The sequence below is a fragment of the Musa acuminata genome, chromosome BXJ2-1, assembly GCF_036884655.1.
Source record: "Musa acuminata AAA Group cultivar baxijiao chromosome BXJ2-1, Cavendish_Baxijiao_AAA, whole genome shotgun sequence".
Lineage (NCBI taxonomy): Eukaryota > Viridiplantae > Streptophyta > Magnoliopsida > Zingiberales > Musaceae > Musa > Musa acuminata.
The window spans coordinates 14,203,920-14,223,190 of record NC_088338.1 but is presented as its reverse complement, the minus strand read 5'-3'; the positions used below and the strand labels follow the sequence as shown (position 1 = coordinate 14,223,190).

Below are 19,271 nucleotides of genomic sequence, written 5' to 3'. Positions count from 1 at the left end.
TTCATCTCTAAAAATGATTTTATGTTGCTATAAATTTTCATCGTAACCCGTTGAAATTTCTCGACGAGAATTCTGCAATCGCAACTTGCACCAATTTCCTTGCTGTTATACTACCGAAATTTTCTTGATTAAATTAGATATCCTTGCTGTCATATATTCTGTGATTTTGCTATCAATTTCCTCCTCAATTCTCTCAAGTTTTTGGTGGAAATTACGTCGAGAAACCGTTGTTTCTTCGACGACAATTCTACTCTTACAAGACAGCACATACTTGCTAAACTTCCACTGATTTCTATCAAACCTTTGCTACAATCTACTACAGATCCAAAACTTTCATCCACAGCCCTAAAACTCCACCAAACCACACCCTCAAATTGCACCCAAAATAGCCACAAAATAAGCCTAAACCGTAGCCTACATGCACCAATCCACCAACCCTTTCGACCATCACCTCTCTCAACCAATACATGCCTTTAACCCGACAACAAAAGAGAGATCTTAACATCACAGATTTGGCGGCATATACTATGGCATCTGAGGAGGTAATCAATGCTAAATTTGAAGCCTTCGAGACGCGAATGGAGGATAAGGTTCAGATGCTCTTTACCGAACTCAGATTGGGCCGACCACTAAGCCCGAAGAAATCACATTAAGGAGAGAGCTTTGCCCAATCACACCAAGCCCGAAGATATGACTTCCAAGAGAGGGGAAGCTCTATGACCAACTCCAACTATCCATGCATGAGAGTGGACTTCCCTAGATGGGAAGAAGAAGACCCAATTGGTTGGATCTCGCGCGCGGAGCGATATTTTCGGTACCATAAAACCGCGAATGCATCTATGGTGAAAATTGCAGCTATACATCTTGAAGGGGATGCTATACAGTGTTTGATTGGTTTGAACATACTTATGGAGTCCTTTCATGGCGACAATTCAAAGAAGGATTGCTAATCCGCTTCAAACCAACCGATTACGAGAATATTGACGGACAACTAACAAAGATCCGACAAACCTCTACCATTCAGGAGTACCAAACCAGGTTTGAAAGGTTATCTAATCAAACTCATGATTGGTCTTAAAAACAGCTATTGAGGACCTTCATTAAGGGCTTGAAGCCGGAGATCCGAGGAGAAGTTAAAGCGCGACAACCGTACACGCTTATGGCAGCCATCTCTTTCGCACGACATCAAGAGGAGCGATTGAATCATGAAGCTTGGAGGACTAGTGTTGCTCCTCAACCAGAAATACTGAAGCCGTCAGCCCCACCTACTGTCGATCGAGTCCCTGCACCAAAGAAGTTGACAAGAGAAGAGCTTCGGGAGCAATCTGCGAAGCGGTTATGTTGGCATTGCGACGAGCCGTGGAGTTACAAGCATTGCTATAGAAAAGGGAGACTTCTTTTGATTGAACCAGTAGAAGAAGAAGTCATTGAGCATTCAAAAGAGAGCCTTAAACATAACGAAGAAGATGTGGAAGAAGAGCCACAACCGACCGACGTTACAGTACACACAATAGCTAACTACTCAAACCCGCAAATGATGAAAGGGAGACTTCTTATGTTTGAACCAATAGAAGAAGAGGTCATTGAATATTCAGAAGAGAACTTTGAACATAAAGAAGATGTGGAAGAAGAGCCACAACCGACTGAAGTTACAGTACACGCACTAGCCGGTTACTCAAACCTGTAAACGATGAAAGTTGGAGGCCTTCTTAGACAACAACCGATCACTATTCTCATCGAAATGGGCAGTACTACTAACTTCCTAAATAGTAAGCTTGTTGTTCGGATAGCATTACCTATCGAGAATCGCTGCAGGTTTGATGTTAAGGTCACCGACGGACGGATTTTGAATTGTGATCATAGGTGCTCGCAGGAGAAACTATTGCTGCAGGACCAAGAGATAATTACAAATTTTTTCCTTCTCCCTCTTAACAATCATGAGGCCATGCTCAGAATTAAATGGTTGACGACATTAGGTGATATTTCCTGGAATTTTATGAAACTAATTATGAAATTTTACAGTAAGGAGAAACATGTGACATTGCACAGGAAACGTGGGGGCGACATAACAACGATTTGCATACAACAAATGGAGAAGGTTTTGCATAAAGCATGCAGCGGCTTTTTCGTACAACTTGAGCAGCAAACTAAGGGAGAGCCAACATAATTTGAAGATCCAAATCTACTTCCTTTACTTGCTGAATTTTCAAATATATTTGACGAACCGCGCAACCTACATTTTACCGGTCGGCATGATCATTGTATAACTATCCTTCCAGGCAAATCTTCAGCAAATGTTTAGCCATATCAGTATCCACATCTCTAGAAGGATGAAATAGAAAGGATTGTAAAAGAGATGCTCGAAACAGGAGTTATTCGGCCAAGTTGCAACCTCTACTCTTCACCGGTGCTACTTGTACGTAAGAAGGACGGAACAAGGCGAATATGTGTTGATTACCGAGCTTTCAATGGCATAACCATCAAGGACAAATACCTTATTCCAATTGTAGATGAATTGCTAGATGAAAGGGAGCACAAATCTTTACAAAGCTGGACCTTCGATCCGAGTATCAACAAATACGAGTACGCGAAGAAGACATACCGAAAACCACCTTTTGAATACACAACAACCACTATGAATTTTTGCTTTCTTCAAAAGAAGATGGAATATCTTGGGCATATCATATCAGAGGAAGGTGTGGCAGTAGACCCCTTCAAAATTGGAGTAATGCAAAACTGGCTGACCTCGAGGAACATAAATTTGCTACATGGTTTTCTGGGTTTAATAGGCTACTATTGCAAGTTCGTGAAAAACTATGGAGAGATTAGTGCACCACTTACTTCCTTACTGAAAAAAGATGTCTTCCAATGGTCGGACAGAGCCTCCGCTGCCTTTGACAAACTTAAGGCAGCCATGACGACGACGCCGGTGCTAACACTACCAGATTTCAACCAACCCTTCATTATTGAGGCCGACGCATCTGGAGTCGGAATTGGAGCCATTCTCATGCAAGATGGTCGACCACTCACATACACTAGCAAGGTATTATCTCCCTCCTATCAAAATAAGTCAACATATGATAAGGAGATGCTCGCCATTGTGCGCGCAGCAACGAGGCGGAGACCCTACTTGATTGGCCGACGATTTCAAATTAAAATCGACCATAAAAGCCTCAAGTACTTTTTGGAGCGAAAGATATCATCCCCTGAGCAGCAAAAATGGGTAACAAAACTTCTTGGATTTGATTATAAAATAACTTACAAAAAGGAGAAAGAGAATGTTCTTGTTGATGCGCTTTCGCAGCTACCCGAGCAAGTTGAAGTTTCAGCCATTTCACTTCCGACCAGCGACTTTCTTAAGGATATTAAGATGGAATGGCAGGAAGATTCAGAGACTAGTAAGATTATAAAAAAATTGGAGGAAGCACCAAGCCCCATGGCTCATTACAATTAGGACTCAAAAGAATTACACTATAAGGGTACTAAATTGAAAATGAGTATGGCATATCACCCACAAACCGACGGCCAGACGGAAGTTGTAAATAGGTGCTTGGAGACAGCCCAAAGTCACCCACCAAATATGACTACCCAAAGAGAACTTCAGACTAAGCTAAGTGCCATTATTGATCGACGGATCGTGACTCAACGACGACGATCCACTACTGAATTGCTAATACAGTGGGCAAACCTACTAACAGAAGATGCCACTTGGGAGAACTATGATGACTTGAAGATCAAATTCCCAAAATTCATGAATCGTCAGCCTCGAGGACAAGGCTGATTTGAAGAGGGCGGGTCTGTTAGGACTCTAGCTAGGAGAGTCCTAATTGAGAGGGGCATTCATGTAAAACCTACCTAAGCCGACCCCTATTAAAGAGGTGAAGAGGCCGGCTAGGGTTAGTAGGTTATTTTTTAGAGAAGAATAGGGAGTTGTAAAGGAATAGGAGTCTTGAGTAGGAGTCCTATTAAGAGTTGGTTAGAAGTAGGAGTCTTGATTAGGAGTCCTATTAGGAGTTGGTTAGAAGTAGGAGTCTTAAGTAAAAGTCCTATTAGGAGTTAGGGTTTAGAAGCCCTATAAATAGTCATGTATTCCACCTCTTTTCATAAGCAATAGATGAATTTTTTCTGCAGCCTTTGAGCATCAACTTGGAGGGAGGAACCCCTATAGAGTTCCAAGGAAGCTGATCCCCTAAAGAGACCAACCCCAAGTTTAGAATCTACAAGGGTTTTAACAGATAGAGGTAGAGAGACTAGAAAGAGGGGACGCACAATGGCCGACCATGTCCCAAGAATAGCTATGTGGACAGGGCTTCGCCAGCATCTCGTCAAGCTCACCTCCCATTTCTTGAGAAGCGCCTCCGACTACAACCGCTTCCGCGCCGTCTGCAAGTGTTGGCGTTCCGCCGTCCCCCCCCGGCCCCGTCACCTCCCCGCTCAGCTCCCCTTCCTCCTCTACCTCTCTACCCCGGAACCAAGAAAGAGTTCCGCCTTCTGCCTCGCCAACGCCTTTAATGGAAGCATGCGCCGCCTACCTCACACCACCAGCATGTATTGCATCGGCGCCTCTTACGGGTGGCTCATCCTCATCTCCGAAGCCACCTCCGCGGTCTCCCTCTTCAACCCCGTCACCGCCGAAGACATTCCTCTCCCCCCACTCTCCACCCTCCAATCATTCGTACTGTTGTTCTACCAATCGGAGGACGGCATCGGATCTTACTTCATCAAAACGGACTACCCCAACATTACGGTCGAGTCCAACGCCATCGTCGACAAGGCCGTCTTGTCCTCCGACCCTACCCTCGACCGGGACTTCGTGGCAATCGTCTTCCTCGACGGCATATACAAGCGCTGCTTTACCTGCCGCCCAGGGGACAGATCGTGGAAGGACAACGTCAACGAACCTTTCGATGATCTCCATTGGATTTTCCCAGGAGTGCCGCAGGTGTTCAACCTGACTGACGTCGTGCCCTACGGCGAGCGGAGGTTGTGCGCTATCTACAATGACAAAAATTACTTAGCAGTCTTCGACGTCGACCCAGGCCCGCCGGGGAGGGCGACGATGATCGCATGGAACTCCATGCCGCCCTGCGTGCCGCGCGGTGGTTTACCCACCTACTTGATTGGGTCGGCTGGAGAACTACTCCTGGTTACCGAGTTCTACAAGAGGAGTGCAGCCAGGAAGAACACCAGGAGCTTCCGCGTCTTCAGGCTCGATCCAGGCGACGGAGACCGGCCAGCGAAGGCGATCGAAGTGCAGGACATCGGCGACCGTATGTTGTTTTTGGGTACGAACCATTCGGTGTGCGTCGCCGCGGGGGACTTCCCAGGGTTCCTGGGGAATGCCATCTACTACGTGAAGGAAGAGAAGATGAGTTTGGAGGGGGAAGATACCCTGGTGTCGACCGTGTGCGTGGTCAACCTGGAAAATGGTGAGATCACGGAGGTTATCGATTCCGGCGGGTCTGAGCCGGATGGGCTCGAGTGGCTGTCGGACCGGTTGGACATCCCCTGGTGGGTGGCCCCCAATCTTGGCAGGGGCAAGAACTAGAGATTGCTGACGTCTTACATTCTGGCATCAACCAATTGTGAGAGATACCCATAGTATTCTTTGGCTTTCTTATTGTGCTCTTAAGGCGTCGAGGTTAGTTAGCAAGGCAAGTTGAGACTCAGTGTGCTCTGGATCGAGGGTCAATTCATTGTGCTATGACGTGACTCACTATATTTCCACGTCGCTAGTCAAAGTAAAAGTCAGCGTCGTCATCGCCCCGTGTGCTATCGAGGAGACTCATCTTGCCACGTCATTGGTCTACACAGAAGTCATGATCGTCGTTATCATTGCTTCCTCCTTTTGTTATCTGTACCACCTTCCCCTTCAAGAAACTATTAACCCAGGAAGAAGACTCCAAGAACATAAAAGGAAGAAGGAGCCCCAGTCCGAGAGACCAGAGAGGAAGAGTAAGAGAAAGAAAAGATACGCAGCCGACCAAGTCCCAAGAGAGGACATGTGGGAAAGGCTTTCTCCCCGGCTCGTCAAACTCACCTCCCACTTTCTGACGAGTGCCGTCGACTATGAAATTGGCACAAATAAAAAAAATAAAATCCTTTCTATGTGGCAAGATTAAAGAATATATTTAAGTCTAACAAATAACATTCCACCTTACGAAGTGGTAACAAATAACAAAAACACAGAGAAAAGAATTAAAAGCATAAAAATTAAGAACCAGGAAAAACAAGCCATGAAATTTGAACACCGTACAGTTTTAAGGTACTATCTCTCTCTATGGCTGGAAATTGCCGGTGATGAGATCGTACCTACATTTTGATCAAATGAAGTTTCAGTGGCCACGTCGTAGAACAGAAAGAAATCCACCTGATGACTTATCCTTACGGCAGTCATCGGATTCATCTTCGACCTGTTTGATAGTTTCAAAACCATCATGTCAAAGAAGTTTTGGAATTTAGGAACAGAATCCTAGGCTTAGATGATGAACCTCTTTAGCAATAAGCTGTAGTATCTCCAATATTTCTGAGAAGTCAGGCCTGGCAGTTGGATCTTGTTGCCAACACTTGTGCAGCAGCTCATCAAGCTTTGGATGAGTATTCTTTGGTAAGGTAGGCCTCAAACCCTATAGAGTAGAAATAGAAGTAAAAAAGAATGTTGTGCAGGCACATATATAGTTTTCAAACATATATGTTTTTGCTATTGGGGGGAGTCCGAGGCATTATTACCCCTATCATATTCCCCCCCGGAAGAAGCTATGCGTCGATTTTTGCTATTGGGGGGAGTCCGAGGCATGGCTTTGTCCCTTGGTGTTTGCAGCAGTCTCAGGCGACGTGAGGTCGAGCTCGTCTCGAACGAGCAAGCGAGAGTATAGAGCCGAGGAGGATGACGCAGGCGGGCTGGCCGCGATGGTGGTCTCGGGCATTATGTGGCCGAGGAGCACAACGCAGGCGGGCTGGCCGCGCGGGCGTGTCTCGGGAGCATGGAGCCAGGGAGCACAACGCAGGCGGGCGGGCCGCGCAGGTGTGTCTCGGGAACATGGAGCCAGGGAGCACAACGCAGGCGGGCTGGCCGCGCAGGTGTGTCTCAGGAACATGGGGCCAAGGAGCACGACGTAGGCGGGCTGGCCGCGCAGGTGTGGTCTCGGGCATTATGCGGCCAAGGAAGTGGCCACGGGCGTTACGTGACCGAGGAGGTGGCCTCAGGCATTATACGGCCGAGGAAGTGGCCTCGGGCGTTATGCGGCCGAGGAGGTGGCCTCGGGCATTATGCGACCGAGGAGGTGGCCTCGGGCGTTATGCGGCCGAGGAGGTGGCCTCGGGCATTATGCGACCGAGGAAGTGGCCTCGGGCGTTATGCGAGCGAGGAGGTGGCCTCGGGCATTATGCAGCCGAGGAAGTGGCCTTGGGCGTTATGCGGCCGAGGAGGTGGCCTCGGGCGTTACGCGGCCGAGGAGGTGGCCTCGGGCATTACGCGACCGAGGAGGTGGCCTCGGGCATTATGCGGCCGAGGAGGTGGCCTCGGGAGTTATGCGGCCGAGGAGGTGGCCTCGGGCATTATGCAGCCGAGGAAGTGGCCTCGGGCGTTACGTGGCCGAGGAGGTGGTCTCGGGCATTATGTGGCAGAGGGTGTGGCCTCGGGCATCATGTAGCCGAGGAACAACTTTGTTTTGGTCAGCTATTGATCGTTCAACCGCGGGCGCGGGCGGCCAGGTTGCTTTTTCCCTGGGGAAGGTCAAAGGGCCGCCCCTTTCGGGAGTCGCCGGCTTTCGAGGCTGATATGATTAGCGCCTCCGTACTTTGCATCGCGCTGCCACGTCAGGCTATATTTATGGCGAGGTGACGTTTGCGTCTTCGCAGCACACTTCCGAAGAGGAAGGGTCGCTGTTTTGGCAGGATGTGGCCTGTTTATAAGTAGCGTGGGGCAAGCCCCCTGAGGGTCTCCTTATCTATTCCGACTCCGCTGCTTCAGACTCCACTATTTCGTTTGCATCGATCGTTCTCCTCTTCTTACTAAAGGTCAGTGAGGATGGTGTCTTCTTCCTCCTTCTCTTCTTCCTCTTCTTCGGCTAGAGCCGGAAGAATGGTAGTAGTGTCGAATCCAAGTTCGTCATCCGACGAAAAAGCAGCCCGGGCCCTCGAAGCCCTGATGTGGCCACACGACCATGACTCAATTGTGAGCGAGTCGTTGCTTAGTCGCCTTCGGGATCTCTACAGCATCCCGGAGGAGTTTGTTCTCCTGGCACCTGAACCGGGCCAACGGTCGTACGACCCAATTCCGAGGGTTTTGCCCTCACCATTGATGCTTTTGAGGCCGGGCTGCGCCTCCCCCTGCACCCCCTCATAACCTCTTGTATTTTACGGTGGCGCATCTCACCGTCTCAGATGGCGCCCAACTCCTGACGCTACATCGTGGCGTTCCTGGGGGAATGTCATTATGCCAATATCGCCCCGACCCTATCTCTCTTTCTTTCTTTCTTTCGCCTTTCCAAGGGGTCGGGGGGCTACTATCTGTCCGCCCGAGCGGGCTTTCGAGTTAGCGGGGCTCCCTCCAGTAATAAGGGATAGAAGGAGCGTTTCTTTTTCGTCAACCGCTCAGAGGACTGGGGGTTCGGGGTCCGGTGGGCGGCGCACACGATAGACAATGCAACCCCGGCTTTGGACGATGTGGAGCGCCGAGAGCTCTGGAGGCTTAAAGAAATCCTCCCATCCTCAAAAGCCATCCGGAGTATGTCCGAGGAGTGGTTGGTCGAGGCGGGTCTTAGCCGGTGCCTCGAGGTATGCCTTAAAGAGGGTAGTGGCGGGTCCTCATGTTTTTCGGCGTTCTGACTGAGTTTGGTTTTTTCGCACAGAGATAGTGAACCTCACTGCCGTGCGCGGGAGGAAGATCTCGTCGGCCGCATCATCCCATTCGTCGGCCGCGGCGAGGGTTGGTTCGAGGGAGACCCCGGTGGACGTCGAGGCCGGTCTCCCGCGGAAGAGGGCGAGGGTTTCCTCGGGAGAGGTCTCTGGAGAGGTCACGGTCCAGACGGCGGGGGCTATCACTGCGCCGGCGGGCCACGCTGGGGGGAGCCCCGGGAGATGCGAAGCGGGTACCAATAGGGATGCCGCGGTGGAGGCTCCCCGAGGGCCCTCCGCCCGCGACCTTTGTCGTCTGCCGACCTGGAGGGAGGATGAACCCTACCAGATGCGGGTGGTGGGCAGTCTCCCACGGGGTGAGGCTTCCGATCCACTGGTGGCCCGCTGGCAGGGCCTCACCCGGGGCAACCGGGTGTGGGTCGAGGGGGATTCGACCGCCGAGTTTGTCCGCGGGGGGCTTCATACCGACATAGCTCGGGATTTGTATACGTTGCCCTCCAAGGTCCTCCTCGGCAAGTCTGCTAAGTCGCTGCTATGGGTGAGTGTTATCCCGCTCCTTTACTTACGTGTGCCCGAATAGTTTTTTAACTCGTTTGTCTGCAGGGCAATCATTACGCCACGGCGCTGATGGACCGCGTTCGTGACGCAGGGCGAGTCATCGCCGCCTTGAGTGGCCATAACGCCGAGCTCCGGAAATAGGTGGACGAGCTCCGCGCCGGGGGGGGGTCCCGAGGCGGTTGCGGCGGCTGAGCAGCGCGCCGCGGATTTGGATGCGGAGGCATTGCGCCTTCGATCCAAACTTCAGGCGTTTGAGGCACGAAGTATGGAACTTCAAATGCATCTGAAGGCGTCTGTGGCGAAGCTCGCTCGGCGCAGGCGGATTCACTGGAGTTGATCCGCCGCCTAGAAGAGGCGCGCGCCGAGGCACGGGGGGCTTCCGAGGCCCTTGACGCCGAGGTCCGTCAAAGGCCGGAAAAGGACAAGAAATTGATCGAGGACTACAAAGCTTCCTCGGGCTTTCAACTTGGCCTTGTTCGGACTAGGCGGGTCTCGTACGAATACGGGTACCGGATTGCCCTTGCCCGTTTTAAGGGGCGCTACCCTGACCTGGAGATCACGGAAGACCCCTTCGACTCCTTTCCTGAGGACATGGGTGTCGACATGCCGGAGGAGGTGCCTTTTGATGACAGCCCCGACGCACCTGAATAAATGTTGTCGCATCTGTACTTTTCCTTTGTTTGTCTTGTCGCTTGGAAGTTTTGACATGTAATGGGTTTCTTGAATGAACACAGTCTTTTTCCCCAATTTGTCTGCTTATGTCTTTTGATGTTGCAATACAATTCTGTCTCTTAGTCAATTCTCTGCTCACGGGAAGAACTTTTTGAGATTTTGCGCGTTCCAAGTCCTTGGCAAGGGGCGGCCCATCATCGTCGCGAGTCGAAACGTACCGACCCTGACAACTTCGGTCACCCGGTAAGGGCCTTCTCAATTGGGAGCCAACTTACCGCGCGCTCGGGTCGGATCGCTGACCTCGGTCCTCCAGAGGACTAGGTCGCCCAGTTTGATGGGTCGGGGTCGTACCTTTCGGTTGTAGACCCTCGCGACCGCTCTCTTATAAGAGAGGGGTTTTAAGTGTGCGTCGGCACGCTGCTCCTCCAGCAGGTCGAGGGCGGCTCGAAGTCCTTCGTTCGAGACTTCCTCGTCATAGCTTCCTGTCCGAAGGGTGGCAATGGCTACCTCGGGCGGAAGGACAGCTTCGGTTCCGAACGCGAGGCTGTAGGGGGATTCTCCAATCGTGGTCTTGGGAGTGGTGCGTAGCGACCATAAGACGCTCGGGAGTTCGTCCGTCCAAGTCGATCAGGCAGCGGACACTCTTCTTTTGAGCCCGTCTAGAATGGACCGATTGGTCACCTCTGCTAATCTGTTCGTCTGAGGGTAGGCCACCGAGCTGAACCTTAGCTGGATTTCGTGGTTCACACAGAACTCCCGAAACCTTCTGCCGACGAACTGGGGCCCGTTGTCTGTGATGATGGTTTTGGGCAAGCTGAACCGAGTCACCAGGTTCTTCCACACGAACTTTTCTATTTGCCGCTCCGTGATCGTCGCCAGTGGTTCGGTCTCGACCCACTTTGTGAAATAATCCACACCCAGGACGATGTATTTTCGCTGTCCCGAGGCTGGGGGGAAAAGACCGAGCAGGTCCAGCCCCCATTGTACGAACGGCCATGCGTAGTCGATGGGGGTGAGCGGGACCGCGGGCTGCCGGGGTGTGCGGGCGTGTTCTTGGCACGAACTACACCGTTGCACGTGGGCCTTCGCATCCTGGCGCATGGTCGGCCAGTAGTAACCTTGGCGAAGTATTTTGTATGCCAGGGTTCGCCCGCCGATGTGTTCCCCGCAGATTCCGTCATGGACCTCGGCCAGAACCATCCGAGCTTCGTCGGGCTCCAAGCATCGTAGGAGGGGGTATGTGAAAGATCGCTTGTAAAGCCGTCCACTCACCTCGGTATACCACGCGTGCGTGCGACGCAGGCGCCGAGCCGCCGCTTCGTCGGGCGGAAGAGTCCCGTCCCGTTTGAAGCGCAACAATTCTTGTACCCAGGTGGTAGATGCGCCACTCGAGGTTGCCGTCGCGACTTCGATGGCACGGGTAGGGAGCTCTTCGACTTCGGGCCCAGCTTCTGGGGCCGGCTTTGATGCCAGCTTAGCTAGCGTGTCGGCTCACCCATTCTCTCCCCTCGGGATACTAGACAATGCAAAATGAGGGAACTTGGCGGTCAGGTTCTTTACCTGTGCCAGGTACTTGGACATGATCGGGTCCCGAGCCTCGTATCCCCCGTTGAGTTGCTCGGCTACCAGCTGCGAGTCGGTGAGGACGCGGATGGCGACCACCTGCATCTCGAGGGCCAGCCTGAGTCCTGCTAGGAACGCCTCGTATTCCGCCTCGTTATTAGTGGCCTGGAACCCGAAGCGGAGGGAACGTTCGAACGACCGCCCGTCAGGAGCTTGCAACACCAGCCCCGCGCCGGCACCTTTTGAGTTGGCCGATCCATCGACGTGCAGGACCCATGCCTCGGGAGGTTGTTCGAGATCCTCGTCCCCGATCTGGGTTAATTCTGCGATGAAGTCGGCCACGGACTGGGCTTTGAAAGCGGTCCTAGGCACGTATTGTATGTCATGCTCGCCGAGCTCCACCGCCCATTTGAGGAGCTCAGCGAGGAGAATTTGCACAGCGTATTTGCGTAGCGTGGCGAACGTCTCAGCCAGATCGGCCAGGTGGGCTCCCGCCTCTTGGCTTTTGACAATCATGTCGTCGACGTAAACTTTTATGTTCCGCCCGATCTGGTGGGCGAACATCTTGTTTACCGTTCTCTGGTATGTAGCCCCGGCGTTCTTCAATCCGAAGGGCATGACCTTGTAGAAGTAGACCCCCTGATCGGTGAGGAAGGTCGTATGCTCTTGGTCTTCGGGTGCCATTCTGATCTGGTTGTATCCCGAGAAGGCGTCCATGAACGAGAGGAGGGCGTGTCCGGCCGTGGCGTCGACCAACTGGTCGATTTTTGGAAGGGGATAGCAATCCTTCGGGCATGCATTGTTAAGACTGGTGTAATCAACACACATCCTCCAGCTTCCATTAGCTTTCTTGACGAGGACTACATTGGATAGCCATTGTGGGTATCTGGCTTCTTCTATGAAGTCCACCGCCAGAAGTCGGCCTACTTCTTCCCGTATGGCCAGCTGCCGATCAGGAGCCTGTCGTCTAGGTTTTTGTTTTACCGGGCGGGCGTCGGGTGAAATGTTGAGGTGATGCTGTGCTACCTCTGGGTCGACGCCCGTCATGTCAGAGGGCGACCAAGCGAAGACGGCGGCATTCTTCTGTAGGAGGCCGATGAGCTGTCTTCATTCTTGCTCGGGTAGCCCTGACCCGATCCTAACCATCTGCTCCGGCCGATCTTCTAGCAGCGGCACGTCGATGGTGGACCCCCTCGGCTTAGGATGGGAGGCTGGCTTCTTTGCCTCCCGGGGGTCCGCCAACGGTGGTTTGATCTTGGCCCTCTTGGGTAGCGAAACGGCGGCTAGGTAGCAGCGCCTGGATTCTCGGGGACTTCCTACGACCTCTCCGGTCCCGGCATGGGTCGGGAACTTCACAGTTTGGTAGTAGGTCGAGACGACAGCTCTGATTTTGTTGAGGGTCGGCTGGCCGAGAATGGCGTTATATGCAGCGGGAAGGTCGATTACCAGGAAGGTGGTCATCACCGTCTTCGACCTCGGCGGGGCTCCCAGGGCCAATGGTAAAGTGATCGCCCCCAGCGGCGAGATTGAATCACTAGTGAATCCGGTGAGTGCCAAGAACATCGGCTTCATGTTACCTCCGGATAAGCCGAGCTTTTGGAAAGCGTCGAAGTAGAGTATGTCGGCCGAGCTCCCAGTATCGACCATGATCCTTCTTACTTGCGCATTGGCTATTCTGGCCGATATCACGAGCGCGTCGTCGTGCTCGGTTTGTTCGAATGCCTTGGCCGGGAAGGTGATGTTAGGCTCGGGCCCGTGCCTAGGAGCTTCGGCCGGAGCGGCTCTGGCGTATGCCCTTCTTCTGGTCATAGAATCCCCCCCAGATGCGGGGCCGCCAGCTATTACGTCGATGTGTCGTTCAATGGGACCCTCCGGGCGTGGTGAAAGTTCCTTGTCCGGTCGGAGGTACTGACCGAGGTGTCCCCTACGAATGAGCTCCTCAATCTGCCTCTTTAGCTCCCGACACTATTCAGAGTCATGCCCATGTTGCCGGTGGAAGCGGTAGTACTTCGATTGGTCCACCAGCGCCCGCGGATTCCTCATCGGGTAAGGTTCTTTGAGCAGTCCCTTTTCCCTTATGTGGAGGAATATTTCCGTTCGGGACGAGTTCAAGGCTGGGAGAGGGGGCCTCGATGTCGGTGGGTCGGATCTGTCCAACCTACGCCGAGACGTAGCGGGTTGCTGCTGCCGGGGCGGCTCCGTCTTGACCCTCTTGTGCTCTTCGCGCTTCCCGGCCATCCATGTCTCTGCAGCGACGAACTGGCTCGCCCGCTGGAGCATCTCGGGTACCGTCGTGGGGGGTCGCTCCACCAGAGACCAGAAGAACCTGGAGGGCCGCAGGCCTATCATGAACGCCTGCATCAATAGAGAAGGGTGAGCGTCTGAGAGTCCTCGGATCTGCGTCGTAAAATGGTTTACGAAGTGGGAGAGGGGCTCGTCCTCCCTTTGGTGGAGTCCGAGGAGCATCGCCACGGACGGCTTCGGACGGGCGTAGGCCAGGAAGTTGAGCTTGAAGTCTCGAGCGAGCTGGTCGAAGGAAGAGATGGTCCCGGTCTTCAGGCCGTTGTACCATGCGCGGGCCGGTCCCCTTAGGGTCGTTGGGAACGCCTTGCACATCAAGGCGTCAGAAGTCCCATATAGCGCCATTTGGGCGCGAAACACGGCCACGTGATCCGCGGGGTCAGCGGCGCCGTCATAGGCGTCCAGGGATGGGAGCCGGAAGTGTGGTGGAATCACTTGATCTTGTATTTCGGGTGCGAACTGTCACGGACAAACTTCTAAACAAGGTGTTTGATGTAATGCTTATGTATGTCCGTGTCTTTTGGCATGTTCATGCCTTGTACAACATGTAAAGGGGCGGTCGAAGGCTTAATAGTCCCATTTTAGTTGGTTTGGTGGCCTCTTTAGGCTTGTAAATAAAGGTTGTGTCATGTGGACACGTGCGAGAGATCTTCGGTTTGTAATGGACCATTTTACCCTTTATTGTGCCACTATTCAGAGCTTGTAAAGTCTGTTTGTAATTTGCATTGTCTATGAAGTGTTTTTCGGAGATGTTTGCTTGTGGATCCTGATTGAGCCTTCTCTCTAGCTCGTTCTCTCTCTTGTTGGTCCTAAGGGACAATGGGAGTCTTCGGGGAGGTTGACCTTTGCGGACGGACACGCAAGGGTGTCGCACGACTTAGGCAAAACCAGCTAAGTCTGTGACAGATGGTATCAAAGCGAGACAAGCACTCATAGAAACACTTAGCATGCAAACGTGGGGGACCTAGCGGGGCTGCGTTGAGGGCAGTCAGCACACGCGCGACCGGTTGGGGGAAAACGGGCATGGAGATGTAGGGAAAAGGAGTCGCTCGGAGGAGCGGGCATCTGAGATTGGCATTCAGAGGAATGGCCAACTCTTCGCGCAAGAGGCACCACGAGAACAGACAAGCTTGGAAGAATGTGGAGCGCACAAAGGTTGGGATGGCTGAGTTTGAGCTAGTGCTCAACATTGACAACTATACTTGATGGTGCTCAAGGCAAGCGAGGCGCTTGGTAAAGGATGAGACCATCCAAGGTGGAATGAGTTGCTCAACGACCAAAAGAGTTATGCAAAGCTCACAGAGGTGAGGGGAATTGCTAACTCGAAGAATTTGGTACTTATGCATGGGCTTGTATGCGGACGATGGAATGTTCGTGGCCATCCCAAGGCGACCGAAACTCGACGCCATAGAGCATTGAAACTTTCTCTTCGGCATGTGAAGGATACGTCCGTAGGAGGCTGAAGTGTGCAACGAGTCCAGCATTTGCTAGGCCTTGAGGGGTGCAGCGGGGTCTGTATTGACGGGGAGTCGCAATCTAGCAAGTGCGTTTGCAGGAGGCAGAACAATGCACAGTTTGTTCAGCAGATCGGAGTAGTCCAAGGGGATAATGGTCTCCCAAACGAAGAGAGATGTTGCTCCAACGGGATAGTTATCCAGGAGGGATAAGTCCCGGCTCTCCAGAGGGAGAATCATGTGAGACGAACCTCACATGTTGAGGAGGAGTACCTCAACAAACAACAACTCCACGAAGCTCGATGGACTGAGCAAGCGGCGAGGAGTCGTCGCATGATCTCGCTTGAGAGAATGCATTGGTGGATGCATTGCGAGATCAAGTGGGGGAGCGACCCAAAGCAACTTAAATGAAGGCACACTTGGAGTCAATGTGGAGATCGAACTCAAGGGAGGGCTGACCTGTGGAATGGTGGGCGTGAGGGCCACCATCGACTCAATGCAAAAACGAGGAGCGAAGGAACTTGGGTGTAACTTGGCGAAGTACCCAAGCCGCATGAAGGGAGCCAGCATAGAAGTTGGAACATGGAGCAAAGGCACGGTGCTTTTCTTAGACAGAGGTCAAGGACATGAACTCTTGCAGAGGCAAGAGTAGGATCATGTTGTTCCATGGGTCCTTCTTTCTAACGAAGCAGACTCATCTTGCATGGTGCCAAAGACGAAGGGAGCTTCTGGGCACATGCACCTTATCTCGGAGGAGCATTTGATGGAGGAACTAAGGCGACTCAATTTGCGGAGGCGAAGTTGGGTTCAAAAGGCCTTAGCACGGGGCAAGAGGACGCAGAGGCGGGTACTCTTGAAGAATATGCCACAGTGTTGCCATTTGAGTTGCTATGAAGGAAGCAGTGCGCAGCGGAGATTGTGCTGGTAGCGGCAGAGGCCCAGGATCCAAACAATGGTGCACAAATTACAGTGAAGTCGGTGGACTTCGGGAGCTACTAGGCGACGGACTGTCCTAGAGCGGTGCTTCATCTAGGTGTGACCCAAGAGTGGGTGGATGAAGGTCGATTGCCAAAGGAGCGAACAAAATCGAAGGTGGAGGGTTCACAATTCGAGTTTATTCCACAAGGATCAGAATGCAATAGAGATGTCACCAGGAGGCGACATGGTGCAACGAATCGTGGTGGAACAGTTCGTGGCAATGCGATACACACGACTTAGTCCCGGGAGGGACTAGATCATATGGAGGTATGATCGAGAGCTACTGGGAGCTCCACTTCGGTGAACAACACAACGGCAAGAAGGGCTATGGATTCAAGGAGTGAAGGCCATGGTACCGCAGAGGCGGGTCTCCCGTGCGTGCATCGAATTTTGCATCGGATGAAAACCTTGATCATCAGCATATGGGGGCTGGGTTCCACCAAGGGAAAAGTTCGAATGCAAGTACCAGTGAGTTCCATGGGAGGAACTTGATCATGCAGAGGTATGATCGAAGCAGCTGGAGAGTTGGACTACTCCAGAGCTCATATTCGCTTAAGGGAGCCCGGCAAGTCAGAGGACAAGGCCGAGTAAGCGAACGTTGCTACCAAGGAAGCTAAGGAGAACAGAATCGGTGCAAACCCTACAACGTGATGGCAGAGGCCATGCATGGGAGTTGCAGTCTGTCTTTCCATCGACCAAACGGACTGCTTGGAGAACACAGAGGTGTTGAAGCAGGGGGTCGAAAGGGGCGAGGAAGCGACGACGAGTCCAGAGGGACTTAGCTACCCAAAATCAAGCATCAGTTAGAATGGAGGTGGACTCAGAGGAGTGCCACGGAGACATATCTACTGATCGTGAAGAAAAGGGATGCAGATGCGAGGCGACGGATAGTAGGGCCATGGGCATGGCAGCGCCATGGTACCGCAGAGGCGGGACTTCCGTGAAAGTCATTGATCCCTTGCTCTCATAGAGGGAGAGCGCTTGGTCGTGAAAGGGGCCAAGGAGGTGGAGAATGCAGAGGCAATCTCTAAGTATTGAGACAAGGCTGAATGGTAGAGGGCGAAGAACTTCGTAAGACCGGTGTCAATGTGCTTCTCATCAAAGATAGCCGAAAGTGAAGGACTTCGGGTCATGCAAGAGTGCATAACCAAGGAACAAAGCAGGCAGTACGCGGTGCTGTACCTTTGCTACTCAGAGGAGTAGGCGGCAGGGTTGATGGAGAAGACGATACAATCCCAGAGGCGACCAAACCTATGAGAGAATTACTCCAAGTTGGGGTGAAAACTTCCTGCATTCCAGAAGTTCAATGGCATTGAGAAGGTGAATCACAGTAACTAACTCAACGCAAGGAGTGCAAACACTTCAAGTGCTTTAGAAGTGTGAGCAAAGAGCAGGCGAAGACCAGTAACCAGCTCGATGCATGGAGTACAACCTCGAGGAAGCGGGCGAAGTCAAGTAACCTTTGCCTTCTCAACTCTCAAGAGAATGGGCGAAACCGAGTACCCCAATTCTCTTATCTATCCAGCAGATGAGCTCTGCACAAGTTCAAAGACCTTTCGAAGATAATGGAAGACAATAGTTATCAAATCCTCACCAACGGTGATCAGTGCTACTGAGAGTAGATTGTCCGCTTCATTTCCTAACGAAATGCCAATCGAAAGCGAAAGTGATGCGAACCTACTTGGATGTGACAACTAAGTGAAAGAAGAGTCAATGAGCAGATTTTGTGGAGGAAGGACCCAAAACTTCAGAAGTTTGCGAGATGATGCTCGTTAAAGCTCCAACAAGCATCCAACCAGTTATAGCAGCATGAGAAATTCGAGAGACTGGCGCAATAAGGATGGTCTTTTCCTTCATTTGGGGGATCCGCAGGAATCAACAAGGATCAACACAACTCAGCCAACCCCACACCAGAGTCAGAGTCATTGGTGAGTTGAAGCAGCATGGCGGATCAAAGGTTCAACTACTCAAAAACAGCAACAGAGAGCAGCAAGGAGCCAAGAGGCGCATTGTAGCTGGAGCAGAAGAATGAAGACTCAGCAAAGGCGAGGAGTTGCAGTGTCGACAAAGGCTTCAACGAGGACGTCGAAGGAATAAGTGGGGGAGAATGTCACGGACAAACTTCTAAACAAGGTGTTTGATGTAATGCTTATGTATGTCCGTGTCTTTTGGCATGATCATGCCTTGTACAACATGTACAGGGGCGGCCGAAGGCTTAATAGTCCCATTTTAGTTGGGTTGGTGGCCTCTTTAGGCTTGTAAATAAAGGTTGTGTCATGTGGACACGTGCGAGAGATCTTCGGTCTGTAATGACCATTTTACCCTTTGTTGTGCCACTATTCAGAGCTTGTAAAGTCTGTTTGTAATTTGCATTGTCTATGAAGTGTTTTTCGGAGATGTTTGCTTGTGGATCCCGATTGAGCCGTTCTCTTTAGCCCGTTCTCTCTCTTGTTGGTCCTAAGGGACAATGGGAGTCTTCGGGGAGGTTGACCTTTGCGGACGGACACGCAAGAGTGCCGCACGACTTAGGCAAAACCAGCTAAGTCCGTGACAGAATGGTGATCCTTGGTATCCGTCCGCCCCGAACTCCCCCTTTGACCTGCGAACCTCCTGCTGTACTTTATCGAGGCATTGATTGAAGAGGCGCAACTGGGCTTGCAGGGCGTTCGTCGAGTCAGTTGGTGGCACCTCAGGCTCTAGGCGGCTTGACGTGCCTTCCGCCTCTCGGTCTCCGAGCTGGGCCGTTCGGTTTCGAGGCGAAATTGGGCGCTCGGGGAGTGGCGCACGCGTTCGGGCGGGGGGCTCACGCTATTGCAAAGGCTGGGTTGCATGTGGGGGCGTCGGCTAGGAGATGAGCGGGATGATAGTTTGCATCACGCCCGCCAG

At 52.2% G+C, this 19,271-nt stretch overlaps 2 protein-coding genes across 2 annotated transcripts; one reads left to right on the top strand and one right to left on the bottom strand.

The window, feature by feature from the left end:
* Window positions 1–4,270: 4,270 nt before the first annotated feature.
* LOC135598196 (F-box protein SKIP23-like) lies at window positions 4,271–5,548 on the top strand. Its single transcript, XM_065091736.1, has one exon. It carries the CDS (start codon window positions 4,271–4,273, stop codon window positions 5,546–5,548), a length of 1,278 nt encoding a protein of 425 aa, XP_064947808.1.
* Window positions 5,549–13,617: 8,069 nt separating this feature from the next.
* LOC103999097 (uncharacterized) lies at window positions 13,618–14,298 on the bottom strand. The gene has a single exon (XM_009420756.2). It carries the CDS (start codon window positions 14,296–14,298, stop codon window positions 13,618–13,620), a length of 681 nt encoding a protein of 226 aa, XP_009419031.2.
* Window positions 14,299–19,271: the final 4,973 nt, after the last annotated feature.

Excerpts from the sequence above, each read along its gene's own strand:
- LOC135598196 (XM_065091736.1), top strand. The coding sequence starts at position 4,271 with ATGGCCGACCATGTCCCAAGAATAGCTATGTGGACAGGGCTTCGCCAG.
- LOC103999097 (XM_009420756.2), bottom strand. The coding sequence starts at position 14,298 with ATGGCGCTATATGGGACTTCTGACGCCTTGATGTGCAAGGCGTTCCCA.